The 21920-nt window shown below is 42.9% G+C and overlaps 1 protein-coding gene across 4 annotated transcripts in view; it reads left to right on the plus strand.

Moving 5' to 3' along the window:
* LOC140725650 (apolipoprotein D-like) overlaps nucleotides 1-11979 on the plus strand; it is a 57292-nt gene extending 45313 nt beyond the window's left edge. For all 4 annotated transcript variants that reach the window (XM_073041398.1, XM_073041397.1, XM_073041400.1 and 1 more), the window contains exons 5-6: nucleotides 1479-1514; nucleotides 11572-11979. In XM_073041398.1, the coding sequence (XP_072897499.1) occupies nucleotides 1479-1514; nucleotides 11572-11819 (284 nt within the window). In that variant the 3' untranslated portion in view covers nucleotides 11820-11979. The remainder of the gene's footprint in view (nucleotides 1-1478; nucleotides 1515-11571) is intronic.
* The last annotated feature ends 9941 nt before the right edge of the window (nucleotides 11980-21920 follow it).

A 21920-nucleotide genomic window follows, 5' to 3' on the forward strand; every position in this document is an offset into this window, starting at 1 on the left:
TTCTACATGATATATTAATTTAATATAAAAAGATAAATATTACTTACCATAATTTAACAAATATATCTTGTCTTCTTTTGATTTCTTCCTTTTTCTTAATCACATATTCGTTCCCTAACTCAGACCCAAGCACTAGCTTCAGTTTTCCTTCTATTTCAGCCTGATGTTGTGTTTTATAGTGTCTATTAAGATCATGTCTTCGATTATGTGAGAAAGTGTTTTCACAAATAATGCACTACGGTTTTCCTGACAGACCCGCTATAAATAAGAACTCATTTTCCCACTGTTCATTGAATTCATGCTTACTATCACTTTCTGCTTTTCTTTTGCACTGTGATGGGTAACTGAATGTAAAAACAAGGCTTAATTTTAAAAAATGTACGGAACTGCAGATGTTCACAAAGTTCAAAAAAAGTACAACTCTGTAGTGCACGAGTGTCAATTGTAAACTGACTGGCAAAAACCTGCGACGCACCGCTGGTGCAGATGCCTGGAGCCTCAGGATCAAGCAAGTATCAAACGTGTATTGAACAGTTATGGAACGACTGCAGAACAAATGTCCTTCTTTCCTAGTTTGACTTGTTGAACATTTTTAAAATTGAAAACAGATTAATGCGAAAGAGGATAACATTTGCCAAGAGATGTGCATGAAATAATAAAATCGCTAAAAATAATTGCTAAGTTTTAGATTTATTCTCAGGAGAACCCATTTCTAGCTCTAAGCTACTTAAATTCCTGTTATAGCTTTTTTTCTCTACAAATCAGTTTTTGGTTAATACTTTTTGCATGAGTAGGCTTACTTTTTTATTATTATCACTGGGGTGCAATGCGCCACTTCTAGTGCATGCACCATAGGTTGGCCATCCCTGAGCTAGGTAAATGGGGATCTGGATAGTTTAGGGAAAATGAGCTGGCAAATACTGAATTACATGCAGCCAGTGACATTGATGATCACTCCCAAGGTTGTAGGCTGAGCAAGATAATGTTTTTCATAGACTTTTTAAAATAATGTCTAAATGAGCAGCATTTATAGTGGCGAATGAAATTTTGGCCTCCTGTTCATCTGGAGGACATGAACAATCTAATGCTGGACAGGCAGTATATGTAAATGAATGTTTTTTTATTAAATTAAAAAGTATAAGGGAAGGAAGTGTTAAACATTTTGCAGGGTATATTGTTAATGCAGCTAATTTCCAAGTAATTTTAAGTTGCATTAAAATCTCATTTCATTGGAAAGTTATTCTTACAATTGTCTGTTCTTACTTAAAACGGGCAGTTTTAAAAATTTCCTTTTGGAAAATGGCTTGTTTGATAACTTCAACTGGAAAGTTACGTGCCATTTCTCAGTTTTCTTGGAGACGGAGTGGCATGTATTTACTCTGATTTTTCGATCTTTTGTTTTAAAAAATGTGGATATTCTTCTAGTTTTGTTTTATTTCAGTTTGTTTAAGCTAATGTGTCTTTTTTGTTTAATTTAGTGAAACTTCCATTCAAACATGTGCCAGATATTGCAGGTATGTACTGTAAAATATATTATTTTCAAGCATTGAGCCTCAGGTGATAGGAAAGGAAGAAGCAAATGGGCTTTGCATCTTCTGTGGTTGCAAGACCCAGTGGTCCAAATCTTTGCAAGTGAAGTGGCAATTTACCTGCACTTCCAAGCTAGTGTAATGTAGTCTCCTTGGTGGTGGGGGAAAGAGAGTGCAATCTGAGTAATCATTTGGTGCAACAACTGTCTTCACTCTATCTTTGTTGCCTGATACTTTAATTCTCCTCCCACTTGCACTCTGATCTGTTTCTGGCCCCTGTACTGCTACATTGAAACAAGCTGAAAGAATAGCACCTCTTTTGTCTGGGCATACTATAGCTTTTGGGGCTTGACTTCAAAATTTTCAACTGTAGATGACTTTCTTTCTGTCTGTATCACAACTGGCTATTTATGCCTGTCGCCATTTTGACTCACTTTACTCTTCCTACAAGTAGTAGCTGTCCATGTCTTGGATCTTTTCATAGCGTACATCTCACAAGCAAAGCATTATTGACTTCTGCTTGCCATTTTGGAGTCATTTGGTCCGACTGTATTGGAGATATTTCCATTGTTCTACCATGTGGCCCCTGGCTTTTCTGCTATTGATAACTAAATTTTTACTCCTCTCCACTTCTGATGAACATAGAACATAGAACAGTACAGCACAGTACAGGCTCTTCGGCCCACAATGTTGTGCCGACCCTCAAATCCTGCCTCCCATATAACCCCCTACCTTAAATTCCTCCATATACCTGTCTAATAGTCTCTTAAATTCCACTAGTGTATCTACCTTCACCACTGACTCAGGCAGTGCATTCCACGCACCAACCACTCTCTGAGTGAAAAACCTTCCTCTAATATCCCCCTTGAACTTCCCTCCCCTTACCTTAAAGCCATGTCCTCTTGTACTGAGCAGTGGTGCCCTGGGGAAGAGGCGCTGGCTGTCCACTCTGTCTATTTCTCTTAATATCTTGTACACCTCTATCATGTCTCCTCTCATCCTCCTTCTCTCCAAAGAGTAAAGCCCTAGCTCCCTTAATCTCTGATCATAATGCATACTCTCCAAACCAGGCAGCATCCTGGTAAATCTCCTCTGTACCCTTTCCAATGCTTCCACATCCTTCCTATAGTGAGGTGACCAGAACTGGACACAGTACTCCAAGTGTAGCCTAAATAGAGTTTTATAGAGCTGCATCATTACATCGCATCTCTTAAACTCTGTCCCTCGACTTATGAAAGCTAACACCCTATAAGCTTTCTTAACTACCCTATCTACCTGTGAGGCAACTTTCAGGGATCTGTGGACATGTATCCCCAGATCCCTCTGCTCCTCCACACTACCAAGTATCCTGCCATTTACTTTATATTCTGCCTTGGAGTTTGTCCTTCCAAAGTGTACCACCTCACACTCCTCGGGGTTGAACTCCATCTGCCACTTCTCAGCCCACTTCTGCATCCTATCAATATCTCTCTGCAATCTTTGACAATCCTCTACACTATCTACAACACCACCAACCTTTGTGTCGTCTGCAAACTTGCCAACCCACCCTTCTAACCCCACATCCCGGTCGTTAATAAAAATCACAAAAAGCAGAGGTCCCAGAACAGATCCTTGAGGGACACCACTAGTCACAACCCTCCAATCTGAATGTACTCCCTCCTCCACAACCCTCTGCCTTCTGCAGGCAAGCCAATTCTGAATCCACCTGGCCAAACTTCCCTGGATCCCATGCCTTCTGACTTTCTGAATAAGCCTACCGTGTGGAACCTTGTCAAATGCCTTACTTAAATCCATGTAGATCACATCCACTGCACTACCCTCATCTATATGCCTGGTCACCTCCTCAAAGAATTCTATCAGGCTTGTTAGGCACGATCTGCTCTTTACAAAACCATGCTGACTGTCCCTGATCAGACGATGATTCTCTAAATGTCCATAGATCCTATCTCTAAGATTTTTTTCCAACAGCTTTCCCACCACAGATGTAAGGCTCACTGGTCTATAATTACCTGGACTATCCTTACTACCTTTTTTTGAACAAGGGGACAACATTCACCTCCCTCCAATCCTCCGGTACCATTCCCGTGGACAACGAGGACATAAAGATCCTAGCCAGAGGTTCAGCAATCTCTTCCCTCGCCTCGTGGAGCAACCTGGGGAATATTCTGTCAGGCCCCGGGGACTTATCTATCCTAATGTATTTTAACAACTCCAACACCTCCTCTCCCTTAATATCTACATGCTCCAGAACATCAACCTCACTCATATTGTCCTCACCGTCATCAAGTTCCCTCTCATTGGTGAATACCAAAGAGAAGTATACATTGAGGACCTCACTCACTTCCACAGCCTCCAGGCACATCTTCCCACTTTTATCTCTAATCAGTCCTACCTTCACTCCTGTCATCCTTTTGTTCTTCACATAATTGAAGAATGCCTTGGGGGTTTCCTTTACCCTACTCACCAAGGCCTTCTCATGCCCCCTTCTTGCTCTTCTCAGCCCCTTCTTAAGCTCCTTTCTTGCTACCCTATATTCCTCAATAGACCCATCTGATCCTTGCTTCCTAAACCTCATGTATGCTGCCTTCTTCCACCTGACTAGATTTTCCACTTCACTTGTCACCCATGGTTCCTTCACCCTACCATTCTTTATCTTCCTCACCAGGACAAATTTATCCCTAACATCCTGTAAGAAATCCCTAAACATCAACCACATGTCCATAGTATATTCCCTGCAAAAACATCATCCCAATTCACACCCACAAGTTCTAGCCTTATAGCCTCATAATTTGCCCTTCCCCAATTAAAAATTTTCCTATCCTCTCTGATTCTATCCTTTTCCATGATAATGCTAAAGGTCAGGGAGCGGTGATCACTGTCCCCCAGATGCTCACCCACTGACAGATCTGTGACCTGTCCCAGTTCGTTACCTAATACTAGATCTAGTATGGCATTCCCCCTAGTCAGCCTGTCAACATACTGTGACAGGAATCCATTCTGGACACTCTTAACAAACTCTGCCCATCTAAACCCTTGGAACTAATCAAGTGCCAATCAATATTAGGGAAGTTAAAGTCACCCATGATAACAACCCTGTTATTTTTGCACCTTTCCAAAATCTGCCTCCCAATCTGCTCCTTGGTATCTCTGCTGCTACCAGGGGGCCTATAGACTACCCCCAGTAGAGTAACTGCTCCCTTCCTGTTCCTGACTCCTACCCATACTGACTCAAAAGAGGATCCTGCTACATTACTCACCCTTTCTGCAGCTGTAATAGTATCCTTGACCAGTAATGCCACCCCCCTCCCCTTTTCCCCCCTCTCTATCCCTTTTAAAGCACTGAAATCCAGGAATATTGAGAATCCATTCCTGCCCTGTTGTGTGCCAAGTCTCCGTAATGGCTACTACATCATAATTCCATGTATGTATCCAAGCTCTCAGTTCATCACCTTTGTTCCTGATGCTTCTTGCATTGAAGTACACACATGTTAGCCCTTCTACCTTACTACCTTTATACCCTTTATTCTGCTGCTCTTTCCTCAAAGCCTATCTATATGTTAGATCTGGCTTTACTCCATGCACTTCTTTCACTGCTCTATCGCTCTGAGTCCCATCCCCCTTGCAAATTAGTTTAAACCCTCCCGAACCATGCTAGCAAACCTACCTGCAAGGATATTGCTCCCCCTTGAGTTCAGGTGCAACCCATCCAATCTGTACAGGTCCTACCTTCCCGAAAAGATATCCCAATGGTCCAAAAATCTAAAGCACTGCCCCCTGCACCAAATCCTCAGCCACGCATTCAACTGCCATCTCCTCCAATTCTTACCATCACTATCATGTAGCACTGGCAGCAATCCTGAGAACGCCACCCTTGAGGTCCTGTTCTTCAGCCTTCTGCCTAGTTCCCGAAACTCACACTTCAGGACCGCATCCCTCTTCCTGCCTATGTCGTTGGTCCCAACATGTAACATGACTTCTGGTTGCTTTCCCTCTCGTACCAGGATGTCATGCACCCGGTCAGAGACATCCCGGAACCTGGCATCTGGGAGGCAACAAACCATGCGGGTTTCCTTCTCATGTCCACAAAATCTCCTGTCTGCTCCCCTGACTATAGAGTCCCCAATGATGACCCCTCTCCTCTTCTCCATCCCATCCTTCTGCACCACAGGGTCAGACTCAGTGCCAGAGGCCCTGCCACCGTGGCTCACACCTGGTAGGTCGTCCTCACCAACAGCATCCAGGACAGTAAACATTATTCAGGGGAATGGCTGCAGGGGTGCTCTGCACTACCTGTCTATTCTTTCACTTTCCCCCCCTCGGACTGTCACCCAACGACCTGCTTCCGGCAGCCTAGGTGTGACTACCTCCCTGTAGCTCTCATCTATGACTGCCTCATTCTCCCTTATGAGTCGAAGGTCATCCAGCTGCTGCTCCAGATTCCTCAAATGGTCTTCCAGATCGCCCAGCCGCAAGCACCTCTGGCAGATGTGACTCTGCGGGAGAGGGGAGTTCCCCCAAGACTGCCACATCTCACAGGAGAGGCACATCACCGTCTCAGGAGACATTGTAAAGACTAACTGGGAACAAGCTCGCCCTCCGCCTCTTCTCGTCAAAGCCTCTTGAATCAAAGCCTCAAATCTCCACTCCTTCACTGGCCCACTCACTCACTGGCTGCTTTCCACAGGCCGCTCCGCTTGAGGTAACCCCCTATTTACTTGTTTGAGCTTTTCAAACTGCTTGGTCACTTGACCTTGACTGCCCAATCAGCTGCTTTCTGCTGAGTCTGAGCTATTCAAATCTTGATTGACTTGATTGCACAGTCCAACTGCCAAAACTGCCGGAATCTCTCGAGTCAAAGCCTCAAATCTCCACTCCTTCACTGGCCCACTCACTCACTGGCCGCTTTCCACAGGCCGCTCCGCTTGAGTAATGAGTAGTTATGGAACCGAAATTTTAGCTGTTTCTCTTTCATAGGTGCTGCTTTAGCTGCTATTTCCATTTTTTGTTTTATTTCAGATATCCAGTATTGTATTTCCTTTCATTCCCCAATCCCATGCTGTTATTAATCTCATCTCCAGTAATAAAGAAGTTGTTTGATTTCACACTTGCATAGTTCTCACAGGGTGGTGGGGTGGAGATGCGTCTCTACCAAGGAGGTATAAGGCTCTCCTTCCCTTTGCTAGTCTGCAGGTCATCCTTAAGCAAAATACAGCATCTGCTTAGTCCCTGATCAGCCATAGGAGCAGGTGGATGGTCATATGAGCAACTAGAGTATATCATAAGCCCTGGATAGGTGACCACTGACACCAGGCGGATAATCTCTGAAGAGAATTGATAATGGCTGGTTGTAAAGACATTGCCCAGAAGAAAGCAATGGCAAACAACTTCTGTAGAAAATTTCCCAAGAACAATTATGGTCATGGAAAGTCCTTGATCATAATGCACATAATCCTTGAAGACTGTGTTGGGATCCTTGCAGCATCTTGAAGACTGTGTTGGGGACCTGGAACAGCAGCTGGATAACCTTCAACTGGATGGTCTTCAGCTTGTACAGGAGACAGAGGAGAGATAATCAATCAGAGTTACAGGGAAGTAGTCACCCTGAAGCTGCAGGAGGCGAGTAGCTGGGTGACTCTAAGGAGAAATGGAAATGTGAATAGGCAGTTAGTGCAGAGCACTCCTGTGGCCATTCCCCTCAATAACAAGTATACCATTTTGGTCTCTGGTGTGGGGGATGACCTCCAGGGAAATGCTGCAGAGACTGGGTCACTGGCACTGAGTATGGGTCTGTGGCGCAGAAGGGAAAGGGGGAGCGGGAGTGATAGGGGACTCAATAGTCAGGGGAACTGACAGGAGTTTCTGTGAATATAAACGGGACATCCAGATGATATGTTGCCTCCCCGGTGCCAGGGTCAGGGACATCTCAGATCCCATCCACAACATTTTGGAGGGGGAGGGAGTGCCAGAAGTCTTAGTACATATTGGTACCAATGATACTGGAAGGAAAAACAGAGGTCCTGAGGAGAGAATTTGGAGAGCTGGGTGGAAAGTAGAGAAGCAGGACCTTCGGGGAAGTAATTTCTGGATTGTTGCCTGTACCACCTGCCAGCAAGGGTAGAAATGGGATGATTTGGCAGATAAATGCGTGGCTAAGTAGTTGGTGCAGGGGGCAATGCTTCAAGTTCTTAGATAATTGGGATCTCTTCTGGGGAAGGTATGACCTGTAGAAAAGGGACGGGTTGCATCTGAACCTGAGGGGGACCAATATTCTCATGGGCAGGTTTGTTACAGCTGTTGGGAAGAGTTTAGACTTATTTGCCAGGAGGGTGGGAACTGGGGTGGAGGGGTTCAAGATAAATCAGATAGTAGGTCCAACTGTCAGGAAGGGCAGGCAGATGATAGGACATAATTGCAGCCAGCAGGGTGAGTATCAGTGCATTAGGGATGCAGAATCAAAAAAGGTAGCAATTACAGTATTCAATGTTATATCTCAATGCATGGAGTATAAGAAATAAGATGGATGATCTTATTGCAGTATTACAGATTGCCAGGTATGATGTTGTGGCCATCATTGAATCATGGTTGAAGGGATGGTTGTAGATGGGAGCTGAATGTCCAAGGTTACACATTGTACTGGAGGGATGGGAAGCTAGATGGAGGAAGTGGTGTGGCTCTGCTGGTAAAGAATGGCATCAAATCAGTAGAAAGATGTGACATAGGATTGGAAGATGTTGAATCCTTATGGATTCTCTTGAGAAACTGCAAGGGTAAAAGGACGCTGATGGCAGTTATATATGGGCACCTCCCTACAGTGCCTGGGAGGTGGATCACAGATTATGACAGGAAATAGAAAAGGTCAATGTTATGATGGTCATGGGAGATTTTAACATGCAGGGCAATTTGGGGAAAATTCAGCTGGAAATGGATCTCAAGAGAAGTGAGTTTGCTGAATGCCCATGAGATGTTTTTTAGAGCAGTTTGTCATTGAGTCTACTAGAGGATCAGCTATACTGGATTGGGTGTTAGGTAATGAACTCGAGATGATTAGGGAGCTTAAGGTAAGGGAACCCTTAAGAGGCAGTGATCACAATATGATTGAAGTTCAACTTGAAATTAGATAGGGAGAAAGTGAAGTCTGACATGGCAGTATTTCAGGGGAGTAAAGGAAATTAGTGGTTTAGCAAGAGCTGGCCAAAGTAAATTGGAAGGAGATGTTGGTAGGGATGACAGCAGAGTGCAATAGTGTGAGTTTTTGGGGAAAAATTAGGAAGGTTCAGGATAGATGTATTCCAAAAATGAAGAAATACTCAAATAGCAAAATAGTACAACCATGGCTGACAAGGGAATCCAAAGCTAATGTAAAAGCAAAACAGGGGGCATATAACAAAGCAAAAATTAGTGGGAAGATGGAACATTGGGAAGCTTTTTAAAAACCTACAGAGAGCAACTAAAAGAATCATTAGGAGGAAAAAGATGAGATAAAGCTAGCAAACAATTTCAAAGTGGATAGTAAAAGCTTTTTCAACTATGTTTTTGCAAAAAATGAGTGGTTTTAGGACTGCTAGAAAATGAGGCCAGAGAAATAACAGGGGTAAGGAGATAACAGATTAACTAAATGAGTAGTTTGTGTTAGTCTTGACTGTGTTGGACACCAGTAGTGTGCCAGATATTGAAGAGTGTGAGGAAAGATGAGTGAGTGCAGTTACTATTTGAAAAAGTGTGCTCAAAAAACTGAAAGACCTGAAGGTACACAAGACACCGGGGCCAAATGAACTGCACCCTAGGGTTCTGAACTAGGTAGTGGTAGAGATTGTGGAGGCATTAGTAATGATCTTTCAAAAAGCATTGGACTCTGGCATGGTGCCAGAGGACTGGAAATTTGCAAACGTCACTCCACTCTTTAAGAAAGGAGGAAGGCAGCAGAAAAGAAAATGTAGACAAGTTAGCCTGACCTCAGTGATTGGGAACCTGTTAAGAGTCAATTGTTAAGTGTGAGGTTATGGTGTACTTAGTGACACAGGACAGGAGGGAGAAAGTTGGCATGGTTTCATTAAGACAAAATCTCGCCTGATAAACCTGTTGGAATTCTTTGAGGAGATTATAAGTAGGATAGATAAAGGGGATGCAGTGGATGATGTAAGTTTGGATTTTCAAAAGGCCTTTGACAAGGTGCCGCACAGAGGCTGCTTGCCAACTAGAGAGCCCATGGTATTACAAGAAAGTTACTTGTATGGTTAGAGCATTGGCTGAGTGGTAGGAGGCAGTGAACGAGAATAACAGGATCCTTTTCTGGTTGGCTGCCAGTGACTAGTGTTCCACAGGGGTTAGTGTTGGGACCACTTCTTTTTATGCTGTTTCTCAATGATTTTGATGATGGAGTAGATGGCTTTCTTGCCATGTTTGATCAGTGAAGAGGCTGGTAGTGTTGAGGAAATGGGTAGGCTGCAGAAGGACTTGGACAGATTAAGAGAATGAGCAAGAAAGTGACAAGTGAAATACAATTGTACAAAATGCACGGTCATGAACTTTGGTCGTAGAAATAAATGGAGGGAAAATCCAAAAATCTGGGATGCAAATGGATTTGGGAGACCTGATGCAGAACACCCTAAAGGTTAACTTTCAGGTTGAGTCGGAGGTGAGGAAGACAAATGAAAATTAAGCATTCATTTCAAGAATTCTAGAATACAAGAGCAGGGATGTGATGCTGAGGCTTTATAAGGCACTGGTGAGGCCGAACAGTTTTGGGCTTGTCTTCTAGGAAAAGATGTGCTTGCATTGGAGGGGGTTCAGATGAGGTTCACAAGGATGATTCCAGGAATGAAAGGGTTATCATACAAGGACTGTTTGATGGCTGAGTCTGTACTTGCTGGAATTTTGAAGCAATAGAGGAGATCTCATTGAAACCTTTTGAATGTTGAAAGGCCTAGACAGAAGATGTGGAAAGGATGTTTCCCATGATGAGGCAGTCCAGGATGAGGGCACAGCCTCAGGATAGTTGGGCATCCATTTAAAAACAGATGTGGAGGAATTTCTTTAGCCAGAGAGTGGTGAATTTGTGCAATTTGTCACCACAGGCCACTGTGGAGGCCAGGTTGTTGGGTACATTAAAGCAGAGTTTGATAGATTTTTGATCGAACACGGCATAATAGGTTATGGGGAGAAGGCCAGGAAGTGGAGCTGAGGAGGGGAAAAATTGGATCAGCCATGATGAAATGGTGAAGCAGACTTGATGGTCTAAATGGCCTAATTCTGCTCCTATGTCTTATGGTCTTGTAATCAGCAAACTATTTATTGCACAGCTCTAAAAATATTTTGACAGCAATGAGTCTGCATGTTAAGTGTTTGCACAGATTAAGATGACCAAATTACTTGTGGACTTGGCAATCACATGTTCATCTGTTGTAAATCCTCATCAATTTGTACAACTAGAAAGCATCCTATCTGGTTGTGTCACAGCTTGGTAAGGCAAATGGTCAGTCCAACACTGCAAGGCATGGTAGAAAGTTATGAACCCAGACCAATCTATCACAGAAACCAGCTTCCCTTTCAGTAACTTACATTTCCTGCTGCCTCAACATAATTAAGGGCCTTTTGCACCCCTCTCCCATAAATGGTTAATTATTGTTGCATGTACTGAGGCACAATGAATGGGTAGAAGAATCAAAAGCTGGAAAACACATGCCAAGGAAGCTTCTATCTTGCTGTTATAAGACTCTCAAAAGGACCACTTGTACGATAGAGATGGAGTCTTGAGCTCTCAGTCTACCTCACTGTGGCCCTTGCACTTTATTTGCCTGCCTGCACTTCCCTTTGTAACTGTAGCATCATATTCTGCATTACGTGTATACACTTGCATATGGAATGGTCTTTCTGGAAGGCACTGTATCTTTGTGTGTGGTGATAATAAACCAATTTCCAAATATTATGTCATGTTATTTGCCATTTATTCTAACTTTAATCTTGCAAGTAATTCTACAAGTTAGTAAAATAGAAACTGCTTGCTTTAATCCAGATTAACCCTTTATGTGTTCTGTATCTACAGAGCTTTCTTTTGTCCCATACTTGGTATTAGCCACCGACTATGAAACTTATTCACTGGTATACAGCTGCTTTCAACAGATCCCCACCGCATGGCACCATGTACAATATGTTTGGATTTTGTCAAGAGAACGGCACCTAGCAGAAAATATCACAGACAATCTGCATGAGATCTTGAAATCATATGACATTAAGACTGAAGAAATGGTTAAAACCGTTCAAGAAGATTGCCCTAAACATGTAAACCAATAATCAGATTACATTCAAACTCAAATCTGCAAAAGAGTAATCTTTAGTTTGCATTATATTTTAATTGCTTTAGTGTAATGTGGATTATATAATTTGTGACACTAATCATAAACTGACTGTAACTTTACTAGAAGTAGGCCATAATAAATATCTCCAAAACATGGACAGTTGTGAACATTTGCCCTTTTTGCGTCTGTGGTGATTGTTACAATGCTGATCTGCGAGGTGTATAAAGATAATGGTTTTCCCACATTCAAAGGAACTTCTGCTTTAAAAACAACTTGATCAATGAAGATGATGAACTTGGTGATGATATATGTGAAAATAATATACTGTACCTGAGGATTTCAGACTACAGTACACAAGGAATTTTTTTGTTTGGAGCATTAGCCCCAATCAGTTTCTTTTATTATAGGAATTGTAAACAAGAGAAAATCTGCAGATGCTGGAAATCCAAGCAACACACAAAAACATTGGAGGAACTCAGCAGGCCAGGCAGCACCTGTGGAAAAGAGTAAACAGTCAACGTTTCAGGCCAAGACCCTTCATCAGGTCCTGGCCCAACATGTCAACTGTTTACTCTTTTCCATAGATGTTGCCTGGCCTGATGAGTTTGTTTTTGGGTTGGGGATAGTTTTGAACTTGCTGGTCAGTTGTGAAGCAGTCACTGTAGATCATTTGCTGACTCATTCTTCCATAATTTAAATAAAATAAAATAGCTTCTCCAAAAGGTAGGAAGCCTTAGCATCAATCATGCACTTGGATAGTAGTAGTTAGTTGCTGCCTGTTATGCTGCTGGTGTTCAGGGGCAGTAGTGGAGGTCCTCCATCTGTCTGTCCTTGGTCATCACCTCTATTGCACCCCGGGTGCATTTTGGAATTGCTACCGTCAGTCATGCAAATCCTGGGCAGAGACTCAGGAAAACTGTCACACACAGATATAGGATTGCTCATTGTTGATTCCATAACAATTTAGTTTGACCAATCAGGGTTTTTGGCCCTGAGCTGAACTCTTGAACCTGGAGGACTGGTGAGTCATTTTTAGTTTGTTCTCTACCCTCTGAGCTGTTTGGCATGGTTGACCCTTCCAAGCATCAAAGCACAAGGTGCTGACATCAGCCAACATAGCTCCCCCAGTCACTGAGGCTTGCGAGCCTCCAAACCCTGCTACAAGATTTTGGCCCTAATGGGTGGCAAGTGGAAAATCTAAAAAGTGGATAACCTTGCTTTTGCTTTTCAATTATTTTATGATAGCTAATGAAGTGTAGAGCTCATTAATTCACTGCCGAGCTTTCTTCCGTGTGGAAACTATGCTTTGACCATGCAGAAACTTGCAGAACTGAGTAATAGATTTGGCAATAAACATTTGAAAACAAAGTTATCAAGATGCTTATTGGTTTCAATCTGTTTGAATGATAATGAATGGTTTTGGCCCACTGATATCAGTGGTTATCTGGTAAAACAGATGTAATCTAAGTGAAATACTACATCAGTTTTCTAGGTAGGGATAAGCCTTCCTTCCAAGAAAATATACATTTTTCATGCTTTTTGATAGTATAATCTGAAAGACTTTGTGTTATTCTCTATCTTGCATGAGAGCCAGCACATTGAAAGTGTTATACTTTATATAATCTGTACAATAATCACACAAAATCTTTAGCAATATAGCATTGTGTTGCCACTTCTGTTCTGAGTTGATTTTCTTTAGCATAGAGATGGGAATATTAGTGGCCTTCTGTTACTGTAGCCTATCCACTTCAAGGTTCAATGTGTTGTGCACTCAGAGATGCTGTTCTGCACACTACTGTTGCAATGTTTGATTATTTGAGTTACTCTTGCCTTCTTGTCAGTTTGAACCAGTCTGGCTATTTCCCTCTGAGCTCTCTCATTAGCAAGGCAGTTTCACCCACAGAACTGCAGCACACTGGATTTTCATACCATCTCTGTAAACTCTAGAGACTGTTGTGTGTGAAAATCCCAGGAGATCAGCTGTTTCTGAGGTACTCAAACCACCCTGACTGGCACCTGATAATCATTTTGTGATCAAAGTCACTTGGATCACATTTCTTCCCCATTCCGATGTTTGCAAGCAATGAACCTCAAAGTAAAATTTATTATCAGAATACATATATGTCACTACATACACCTGAGATTATTTTTCCTGTGGGCATACAGTATTAGCAAATCTATAGAACAGTAACTGTAAGCAGAATCAATGAACAAACTGTGCATATGCAAATAGAATTAAATAACAATAAATAATGAGCATGAATTAACAAGGCAGAGTCCTTAAAGTGAGACCATCGTTTGTGGGAACACCAGAAATAGAATGAGTGTAGTTAACCCATTTTGTTCAAGTGTGTGATGGTTGAAGGGCATTAACTGTTCTTGAACCTGGTGGTGTGAGTCCTGAGGCACTTGTACCTTCTACCGGTTGGCAGCCGGGAGAAAAGAGCCTGGCTCTGTGGTGAGGATCTTTGATGGTGGATGCTGCTTTTCTACGGCAACATTTCATATAAGTGTTCTCAATGGTTGGGAGGGCTTTACCCGTGATGTACTGGATCAAATCTACCACCTTTTGTAGGATTTTCTGCTCTCAGGCTGCAATGCAGCTAGTCATTCTCCACCACACATCCATAGAAGTTTGTCAAGATTTTTGATGACATGCCAAATCGCCACAGACTCCTGAGAAAATAGAGGTGGTGTCATGTTTTCTTTGCAATTACATTTATAGGACGTGCCCAAATCAGGTCCAAAGAGATAGTAACATCCAGGAATTTAAAGTTACTGACCCTCTCCACCTCCGAACCTCTGGTGAGTACTGGCTCATGGACCTCTGGTTTCCCCCCTCCTGAAATCTACAATCAGGTCTTTGGTCTTGCTGACATTGTGTGGGAAGTTGTTGTTATTACACCACTTAGCCAAATTTTCAATCTCCCTCCTGTTTGCTGATTCATCACCAGCTTTGATACAACAAACAACAGTGGCATCATCAGCAAACTTGTATATGGTGCTGGAGCTGCACCTGGCCACACAGTCAAAGGTGTAAAGCTATGCTTGTGTTTTTGTTGGCTATATAGAACTGACTAGTCTAAGCCATCCCTAGTAATGCTTCCCAACTCTTCCTCTGCTAGATTGATGACTGCATTGCTGTTGCTTCACGCACCCACGCTGAGCTTTCAATTTCATCAATTTTGCCTCCAACTTCCACCCTGCCCTTAATTCGCTTGATCCATTTCTGACACATCTCTTCCGTTTCTTGACCTCTTTGTCTTCAACTCTGGAGACAAATTCTCAACCAACATCTTTTATAAACCTTATGATTTCCATGGCTGTTTTTGACTATACCTCTTCCCAGCCAGTCTCTTGTAAAAATGCTATTCTCATTCCTTGATCCCTTTGTCTCTGCCACATCTGTTCCAAGGATGCAGCTTTCCTCTTCTCCAGGACATTAGTTAGAGGAAGAGGAGTAGAGACAAGATTCTGTGGATATGATAGAGACACCCAGATGGCACGTTGGCTCCCAGGTGCCAGGGTCAGGCCAACGGGATTCTAAAGGGTAGGGGGGGGGTGAGCAGCCAGAAGTCTTGGTAGATATTGGCACCATGACATAGGTAGAAAAGGTGAGGTGGTCCTGAAGAGAGATTTAGGTGGCTCTGTTGATAAAAAATGAAATCAAGTCATTAGAAAGAGGTGACATAGGAGCAGAAGATGTACAATCATTGTGACTAGAGCTAAGCAACTGCAAAGTTAAAAAGAGCCTGATGGGAGTTATGTACAGACTCTCAAACAGCAGCCAGGATATGGTTTACAAATTGAATTGAATTGAATTGACTTGAATTGACTTTATTACTTATATCCTTCATATACACAAGGAGTAAAATCTTTACATTACATTTCTGTCTAAATGTGCAATAGAAACATGGAAAATAGGTGCAGGAGTAGGCCCTTTGGCCCTTCGAGTCTGCACTGTCATTCAGCATGATCATGGCTGATCATCCAACTCAGAACCCTGTACCTGCCTTCTCTCCATACCCCCGATCCCTTTAGCCACAAGGACCATATCTAACTTCCTCTTAAATATAGCCAATGAACTGGCCTCAACTGTTTCCTGTGGCAGACGATTCCACAGATTCACCACTCTCTGTGTGAAGAAATTTTTCCTCATCTCGGTCCTAAAAGGCTTCCCCTTTATCCTTAAACTGTGACCCCTCGTTCTGGACTTCCCCAACATTGGGAACAAAATTTCTGCATCTAGCCTGTCCAATCCCTTAAGAATTTTATACGTTTCAATAAGATCCCCCCCAATCTTCTAAATTCCAGCGAGTATAAGCCCAGTCAATCCAGTCTTTCTTCATATGAAAGTCCTGCCATCCCAGGAATCAATCTGGTGAACCTTCTCTGTACTCCCTCTATGGCAAGAATGTCTTTCCTCAGATTAGGGAACCAAAACTGCACACAATACTCCAGGCAATGTGTAATTTATAATAACTTGTAATAAATAGTATGTACAACAGGACAGTCAATAAAACATAGAAATACAATTGTGTCAGCATGAATTAACCAGCCTGATGGCCTGGTGGAAGAAACTGTCCCGGAGCCTGTTGGTCCTGGCTTTTATACTGTGGTACCGTTTCCCAGATGGTAGCAGCTGGACCAGTTTGTGGTTGGGGTGACTCGGGTCCCCAATGATCCTTTGGGCCCTCTTTACACACCTGTCTTTGTAAATATCCTGCAGAGTCCTGCGATTGAGGGAAGTACAGTTCCCATACTAGGCAATGTTGGGAGATGAAAAATGCATGTCAAAAAGGCACTGTTACAATTGACATGAGGGAATTTAAATATGTTGGTAGATTGGGAAAACTAGGTTGGTGATGGATCTTAAGGGTGAATTTGTAGAACGACTATGAAATGATTTTTAGAGTGGCTTCTGGTTGAGCCCCCCAGGGCATCAGTTATTCTGGATTGGGTGTTGTGAAATAAACCAGAATTGGTTATTAAGTGAGGATAAAGGAACCCTCAGGGGATAGTGATCATAATATGATAGAATTCACCCTGCAATTTGAGAAGGAGAAGCTAAAGTCAGGTGTATCAGTATTACAGTAGAGTAAAGAGAATTAGAGTGGTATGAGAGAGGAATTGGCCAAAGTTGATTGAAAGGTAACATTGGCAGGGATGATAGCAGAGCAACAATGGCTGTAGTTACTGGGAATAGTTTGAAGGCGCAGGATAGATACATCCCAGGAAGAAGTCGTATTCTAAAGGTAGGATGATATAACTGACTGACAAAGAAAAGTCACAGGTAACATAAAAGCCAAAGAAAGGCTATATAATAGAGCAAAAATTTGTGGGAAGTTAGGGGATTGGGAAACTTCTAAAAATCAACAGAATTTAATTTAAAAACACTCATAAAGAAGGAAAAGATGGAATACTATGGTAAGCTAACCAATAATATAAAAGTGGATACCAAACTACATGTGGAGTGTGAAAGAGAGGTGAGAGTAGATAATGGATTGCTTCAAAATGGTGTTGGAGAGATAGTAATGGCGAACAAGGAAATTAAGGAAAAACTGAATAAGTATTTTGCATCTGTCTTCACTATGGAAGACACTAGCAGTATGGTGGAAGTTCAAGATTATCAGGGACCAAAGTGAGTGAAGTTGCCATAACTAGGTAAAAAGTACTTGGGAAATTGAAAGGTGTGAAGGTAGATAAATCTCCTGGACCAGATGGAATACACCCTAAGGTTCAACGAGTGGCTGAAGAGATTGTGGAGGCATGACTAATGATCTTCGAGGAGGATAGGAAAATTGCAAATGTCACTCTACTTTTCAAGAGAGTGCAGAGGCAGAAAATAAATTATAGGCTAGTTAGTCCGGCTTCAGTGGTTGGGAATATTTTGGAGTTGATTGTTAAGGATGTGGTTTTGGGGGCAAACAATAAAAAATGCTGAAATCAGCATGGTTTACCAAGGGAAAATCTTGCCTGTCAAATTTCTGGGAATTCTTTGAAGAAATAACAAGCAAGATAGACAGGTGGGTGTTGTGTACTTGGATTTTCAGAAGGCCTTTGACAAGGTACCACATGAGGCTGCTTAGCAAGTTAAGAGCCCATTGTAATATAGGAAAGATACTAGTATGGTTAAAGCCATGGCTGATTGGCAGGAGACAAAGAGTGGAAATAAAGCGAGTCCTTACTGGTTGGTTGCCAGTGTCTAGAGGTGTTCCATGGAGGTCTGTGTTGGGACCGATTCTTTTTATGTTATATGTCAATGATTTGGATGAGCAAATTAATGCAACTAATAACTTTGTGGCCAAGTCTACAATGACGCAAAGAGAGATGGAGAGGCAGGTAGTTTTGAGGAAGCAGAGAGCCTGAAGAAGGACTTAGAAAAATTAGGAGAATGAGCAAAGAAGTGGCAGATGTAATAGTGTCAGTAAGTGTATGATCAGTCACTTTGGTAGAAGAAATAAAAGCATGGACTATTTTCTAAGTGGAAAGAAAATTCATAAATCTGAGGTGCAAAGGGTCTTTGGAGTCCTCATGCAGAGTTTTCTAAAGAGTAATTTGCAGGCTGAGTTGGTGCTGAGGAAGGCAAATGTAACATTAACATTCATTTTGAGAGGATTAAAATATAAAAGCAAGAATGTAATGTTAATGCTTTATTAGGCACTAGTGAGGCCCCGCTTGGACTATTGTGAGCAGATTTGGGCCTCTTATTTAAGAAAGGATGTGGGGACATTGGAGACGGCTCAAAAGAGGTTCACAAGATGATTCTGGGATTGAAAGGCTTATCATGTGAAGAGTGTTTGATCACGCTGGGTCTGTACTCACTGGAATTCAGAAGAATGAGGGAGGATCTCATTGAAACCTTTCAAATGTTGACTGGCCTCAATTGGTTTTAGTCATGGGGTTTCAACTTCTGGATTTCTAACCAAACTTCTAGCTTGTTTATTAAGTATCGACTTCCCAGACCAGCTATTGACAGGACCACAAGCACCTCGCCTTGAACTCCAGGCTTGCTGACCTATTGGCCCTTGTGCCCCTTTATGCATCCTGCTCAGATTGACATCCGATCCTACGGATGTCCTTCATCACACCTTCATGTGGCTGGTAATCGAATGCGGTGTGGAGGCCTGGACTTCAGACAGCTTTTATCACCTGTCCACATGCTTGAGCTTAAACCATAACCTGACTGCTAACCCCCCTCTCTACCTCCATAAACCATCCCCATGAACTTAAAAAGATCCACCAAGTCTGAGCCAATCTTGACAGAGATGGCAGCTCAGCATCATCTTCACCATACATCTTTGTAGCATCTGCAGTTTCTTGTGTCTCCATTTTCCAGGAACTGACCTATCTTCACACACTGGGCACCGCTGCAAGCCTCCTCGTCACATCTAACATGTTGTCTGTTATTCTATCAAGGCATATCACTGACACACTTCATGTGACACTCTTGGCACTCTTCCCTCTCTCTTACAGGTCAACTTTATAATTAATCTCAGGCAAAAGCAAAAAGCTGACCTGGGACAGGCACAGCTCTGGGTCTTACCCTACAGGGGAAAAGGAATTGTAACATCTATCATTGAAAGTAAAGACAGTGTTGGGTCTGAAATTATAAAAGTTAACAATGTTATACCCAGCCCTGACTTTCACATTTCCCTTCCTCCTTACCTCTCCACCTCTTCTAACTATTAACTCAAATATACCCTTGTGCTTTTTAAACAGATATGGGTCTCTGTGAAGGGAAAGCAGAAACTAGTATTTTTATAGCATAATTTCATAATGGCAAACAATGTATTTTGACATCTAGTCACTCAGTTGTCAACCCCACACAATGGGAAAGTATTAACCATCTTCCTCCCACCCCACCTTCCCTGCACACCCCAACCCTCCTCTCTCCTCTGGTGTCATCAACACCCTTCCCCCTTCTGACTCTAATCTTTGCCGTATCTTCATTATTCCTTCTGACCTTCTCCTCTCTGAGGCAGAAGGTTCCGTCCTCAGCAAGGGCCTCAGTGAGTTCCACACCCGCCATGACGTTGAGCTCTTCTTCTGTTGCCTCTGTCTCGAAGCCCACTTCTTTGGCAAGAATTCCACACCCCGCACTGATGATCCCTTCTCCTGTCTTCGACCCTTCTCTTCTTCTTGGATACCCAGCTCTAGATCTCTGCCTGCTCTGGATGTTTTCATCTTGAATTGCTGACGAGACATCAACCATCTCAGCTTCAGCACTCCACTCTCCTCTTTGAACCTGACCCCCCTCTGAATGCACTGCCCATCCACTCTCTCTGCACCAACCCCAACCTTACCATCAACTCCAAAGACAAAGGGCATGCTGTTGTAGTGTGGTGGACTGACCTGTACCTCACTGACACCTCCTCATACCTACCCCTTGACGAGGGCCCCACTCTCCCACTCTGGACTCTCCACTCTAACATGAACAAACTCTTCTCGGGCGTCCAGCTGGATACAGGTACCGATTTTAACAAACATTTTGATGACAATTCTACCATCTTCAATGGGGACGATGCCTAGGCATGTATAGTCCAGTGTACGTGTGTGTATATATTTATATCTCTCCCGTCATCTGTCCCTCCTGATTGGTTAGTTCTCATCCAATCAGGTTTCCACTGTCCCACCTTGTTTACAATCTTCTTCTCCAGTTTTTTTCAATGTCTTCCTTTAGCAGGCAGTCCCAACAGCTATTGGTACAGCATAGTAGTTTTGCGCTGTTGAAATCTATCCTACGGCCATTACAAATGCTATGTTCTGCTACTGCTGATTTCTCTGGGTAGCCCAAACAGATACACTTCCTGTGCTTCCTGATGCAGATTTCCACTGTGCACCCCATCTGGCCAATACACGCTGGTCAGTATTCACAGGGAATCCTGTAACTGCCAGTCAACCTGAGTCCTAGATCACCTTTGACCCACATAAACTGTGATATGAGCTTCCTTATGGGTTTGTGGGTGGTATTAATCCAGCATTTCTTCAGGATCCTGGTGATCCTTCCAGAAATCATGGAAATATAGGGAAGACGGCTGGTACTGAAGGGTTCCTCCTTGTTGTTAAGTTTTGTGGTTTTTCTGTTAGTCCTTATAAGGGCCTGATTGATTTCCTTCTCCTTGTATCCATTCTGTAGTTATGTCATGTGTAATCATCTTATTTCCTTGTAGAGACTCTCTGGGTCTGAAATAGCTTTTGCACAGTTCATCAAAGCAGGAAGAACCGCTCTATGTTGGGAGGTGTGATGGCTTCTGTTATTGTTGAGGAATAAGTCTGGGGTGGCCCTTGTCACCAGATGTTGCTAATTTCTACATGAAGGATGCTGAGGAGACGGTGCTGAGTTCATCGCCCTTACCGTCCAAATGCTTCTTCAGATACATTGACGACATCTTTGTAGTGTGGCCCCATGGACTCCAGGCACTCCAACAGTTCCACGACCATCTGAACAACATACATCCAAACATTTGATTTACGATGGAGATGGAGAAGAATGGTTGCTTCCCGTTCATGGACATTCTAATATGACGGAATCTGGATGGTAGCCTCTCACATGGACTTACACCTACATCTGTGACACTTCTGACGCTCCTGACCTCCTCAGTAACTTTCAATTCCCTGGTCCTGACTGCCTAATTTTCACCACAGATCTCCAGTCCTTATACACTTTTGTCCCCATTAAGAAAGCCTTAAAGCTCTCTGTTTCTTTCTCAATAAAAGAACCAACCAGTTCCCCTCCATCCTCTTCTGTCTGACAGAACTGGTCCTCACCCTCAACAATTTTTCCTTCAGCTCCACTCATTTTCTCCAGACTCGAGTGGTAGCCATGAGCACCCATATGGACCGCAGATATGCCTGCCTCTTCGTTGGCTATGCAGAACAGTCCATGTTCCTAACCTTCCCCAGTAATGCTCCCAACTCTTCCTCTGATGACTGCATTGGTGCTGCTTCATGCACTTGTGCTGCACTTCTCAATTTCATCAACTTTGCCTGTAATTTCCACCCTGCCTTTAAATTCCCTTGGTCCATTTCTGATACCTCCCTCTCCTTTCTTGATCTTTCTGTTTCTATCTCAGGAGACAAACTGTTGACTGAT

The sequence above is a fragment of the Hemitrygon akajei genome, chromosome 3 (genome assembly GCF_048418815.1).
Source record: "Hemitrygon akajei chromosome 3, sHemAka1.3, whole genome shotgun sequence".
NCBI lineage: Eukaryota > Metazoa > Chordata > Chondrichthyes > Myliobatiformes > Dasyatidae > Hemitrygon > Hemitrygon akajei.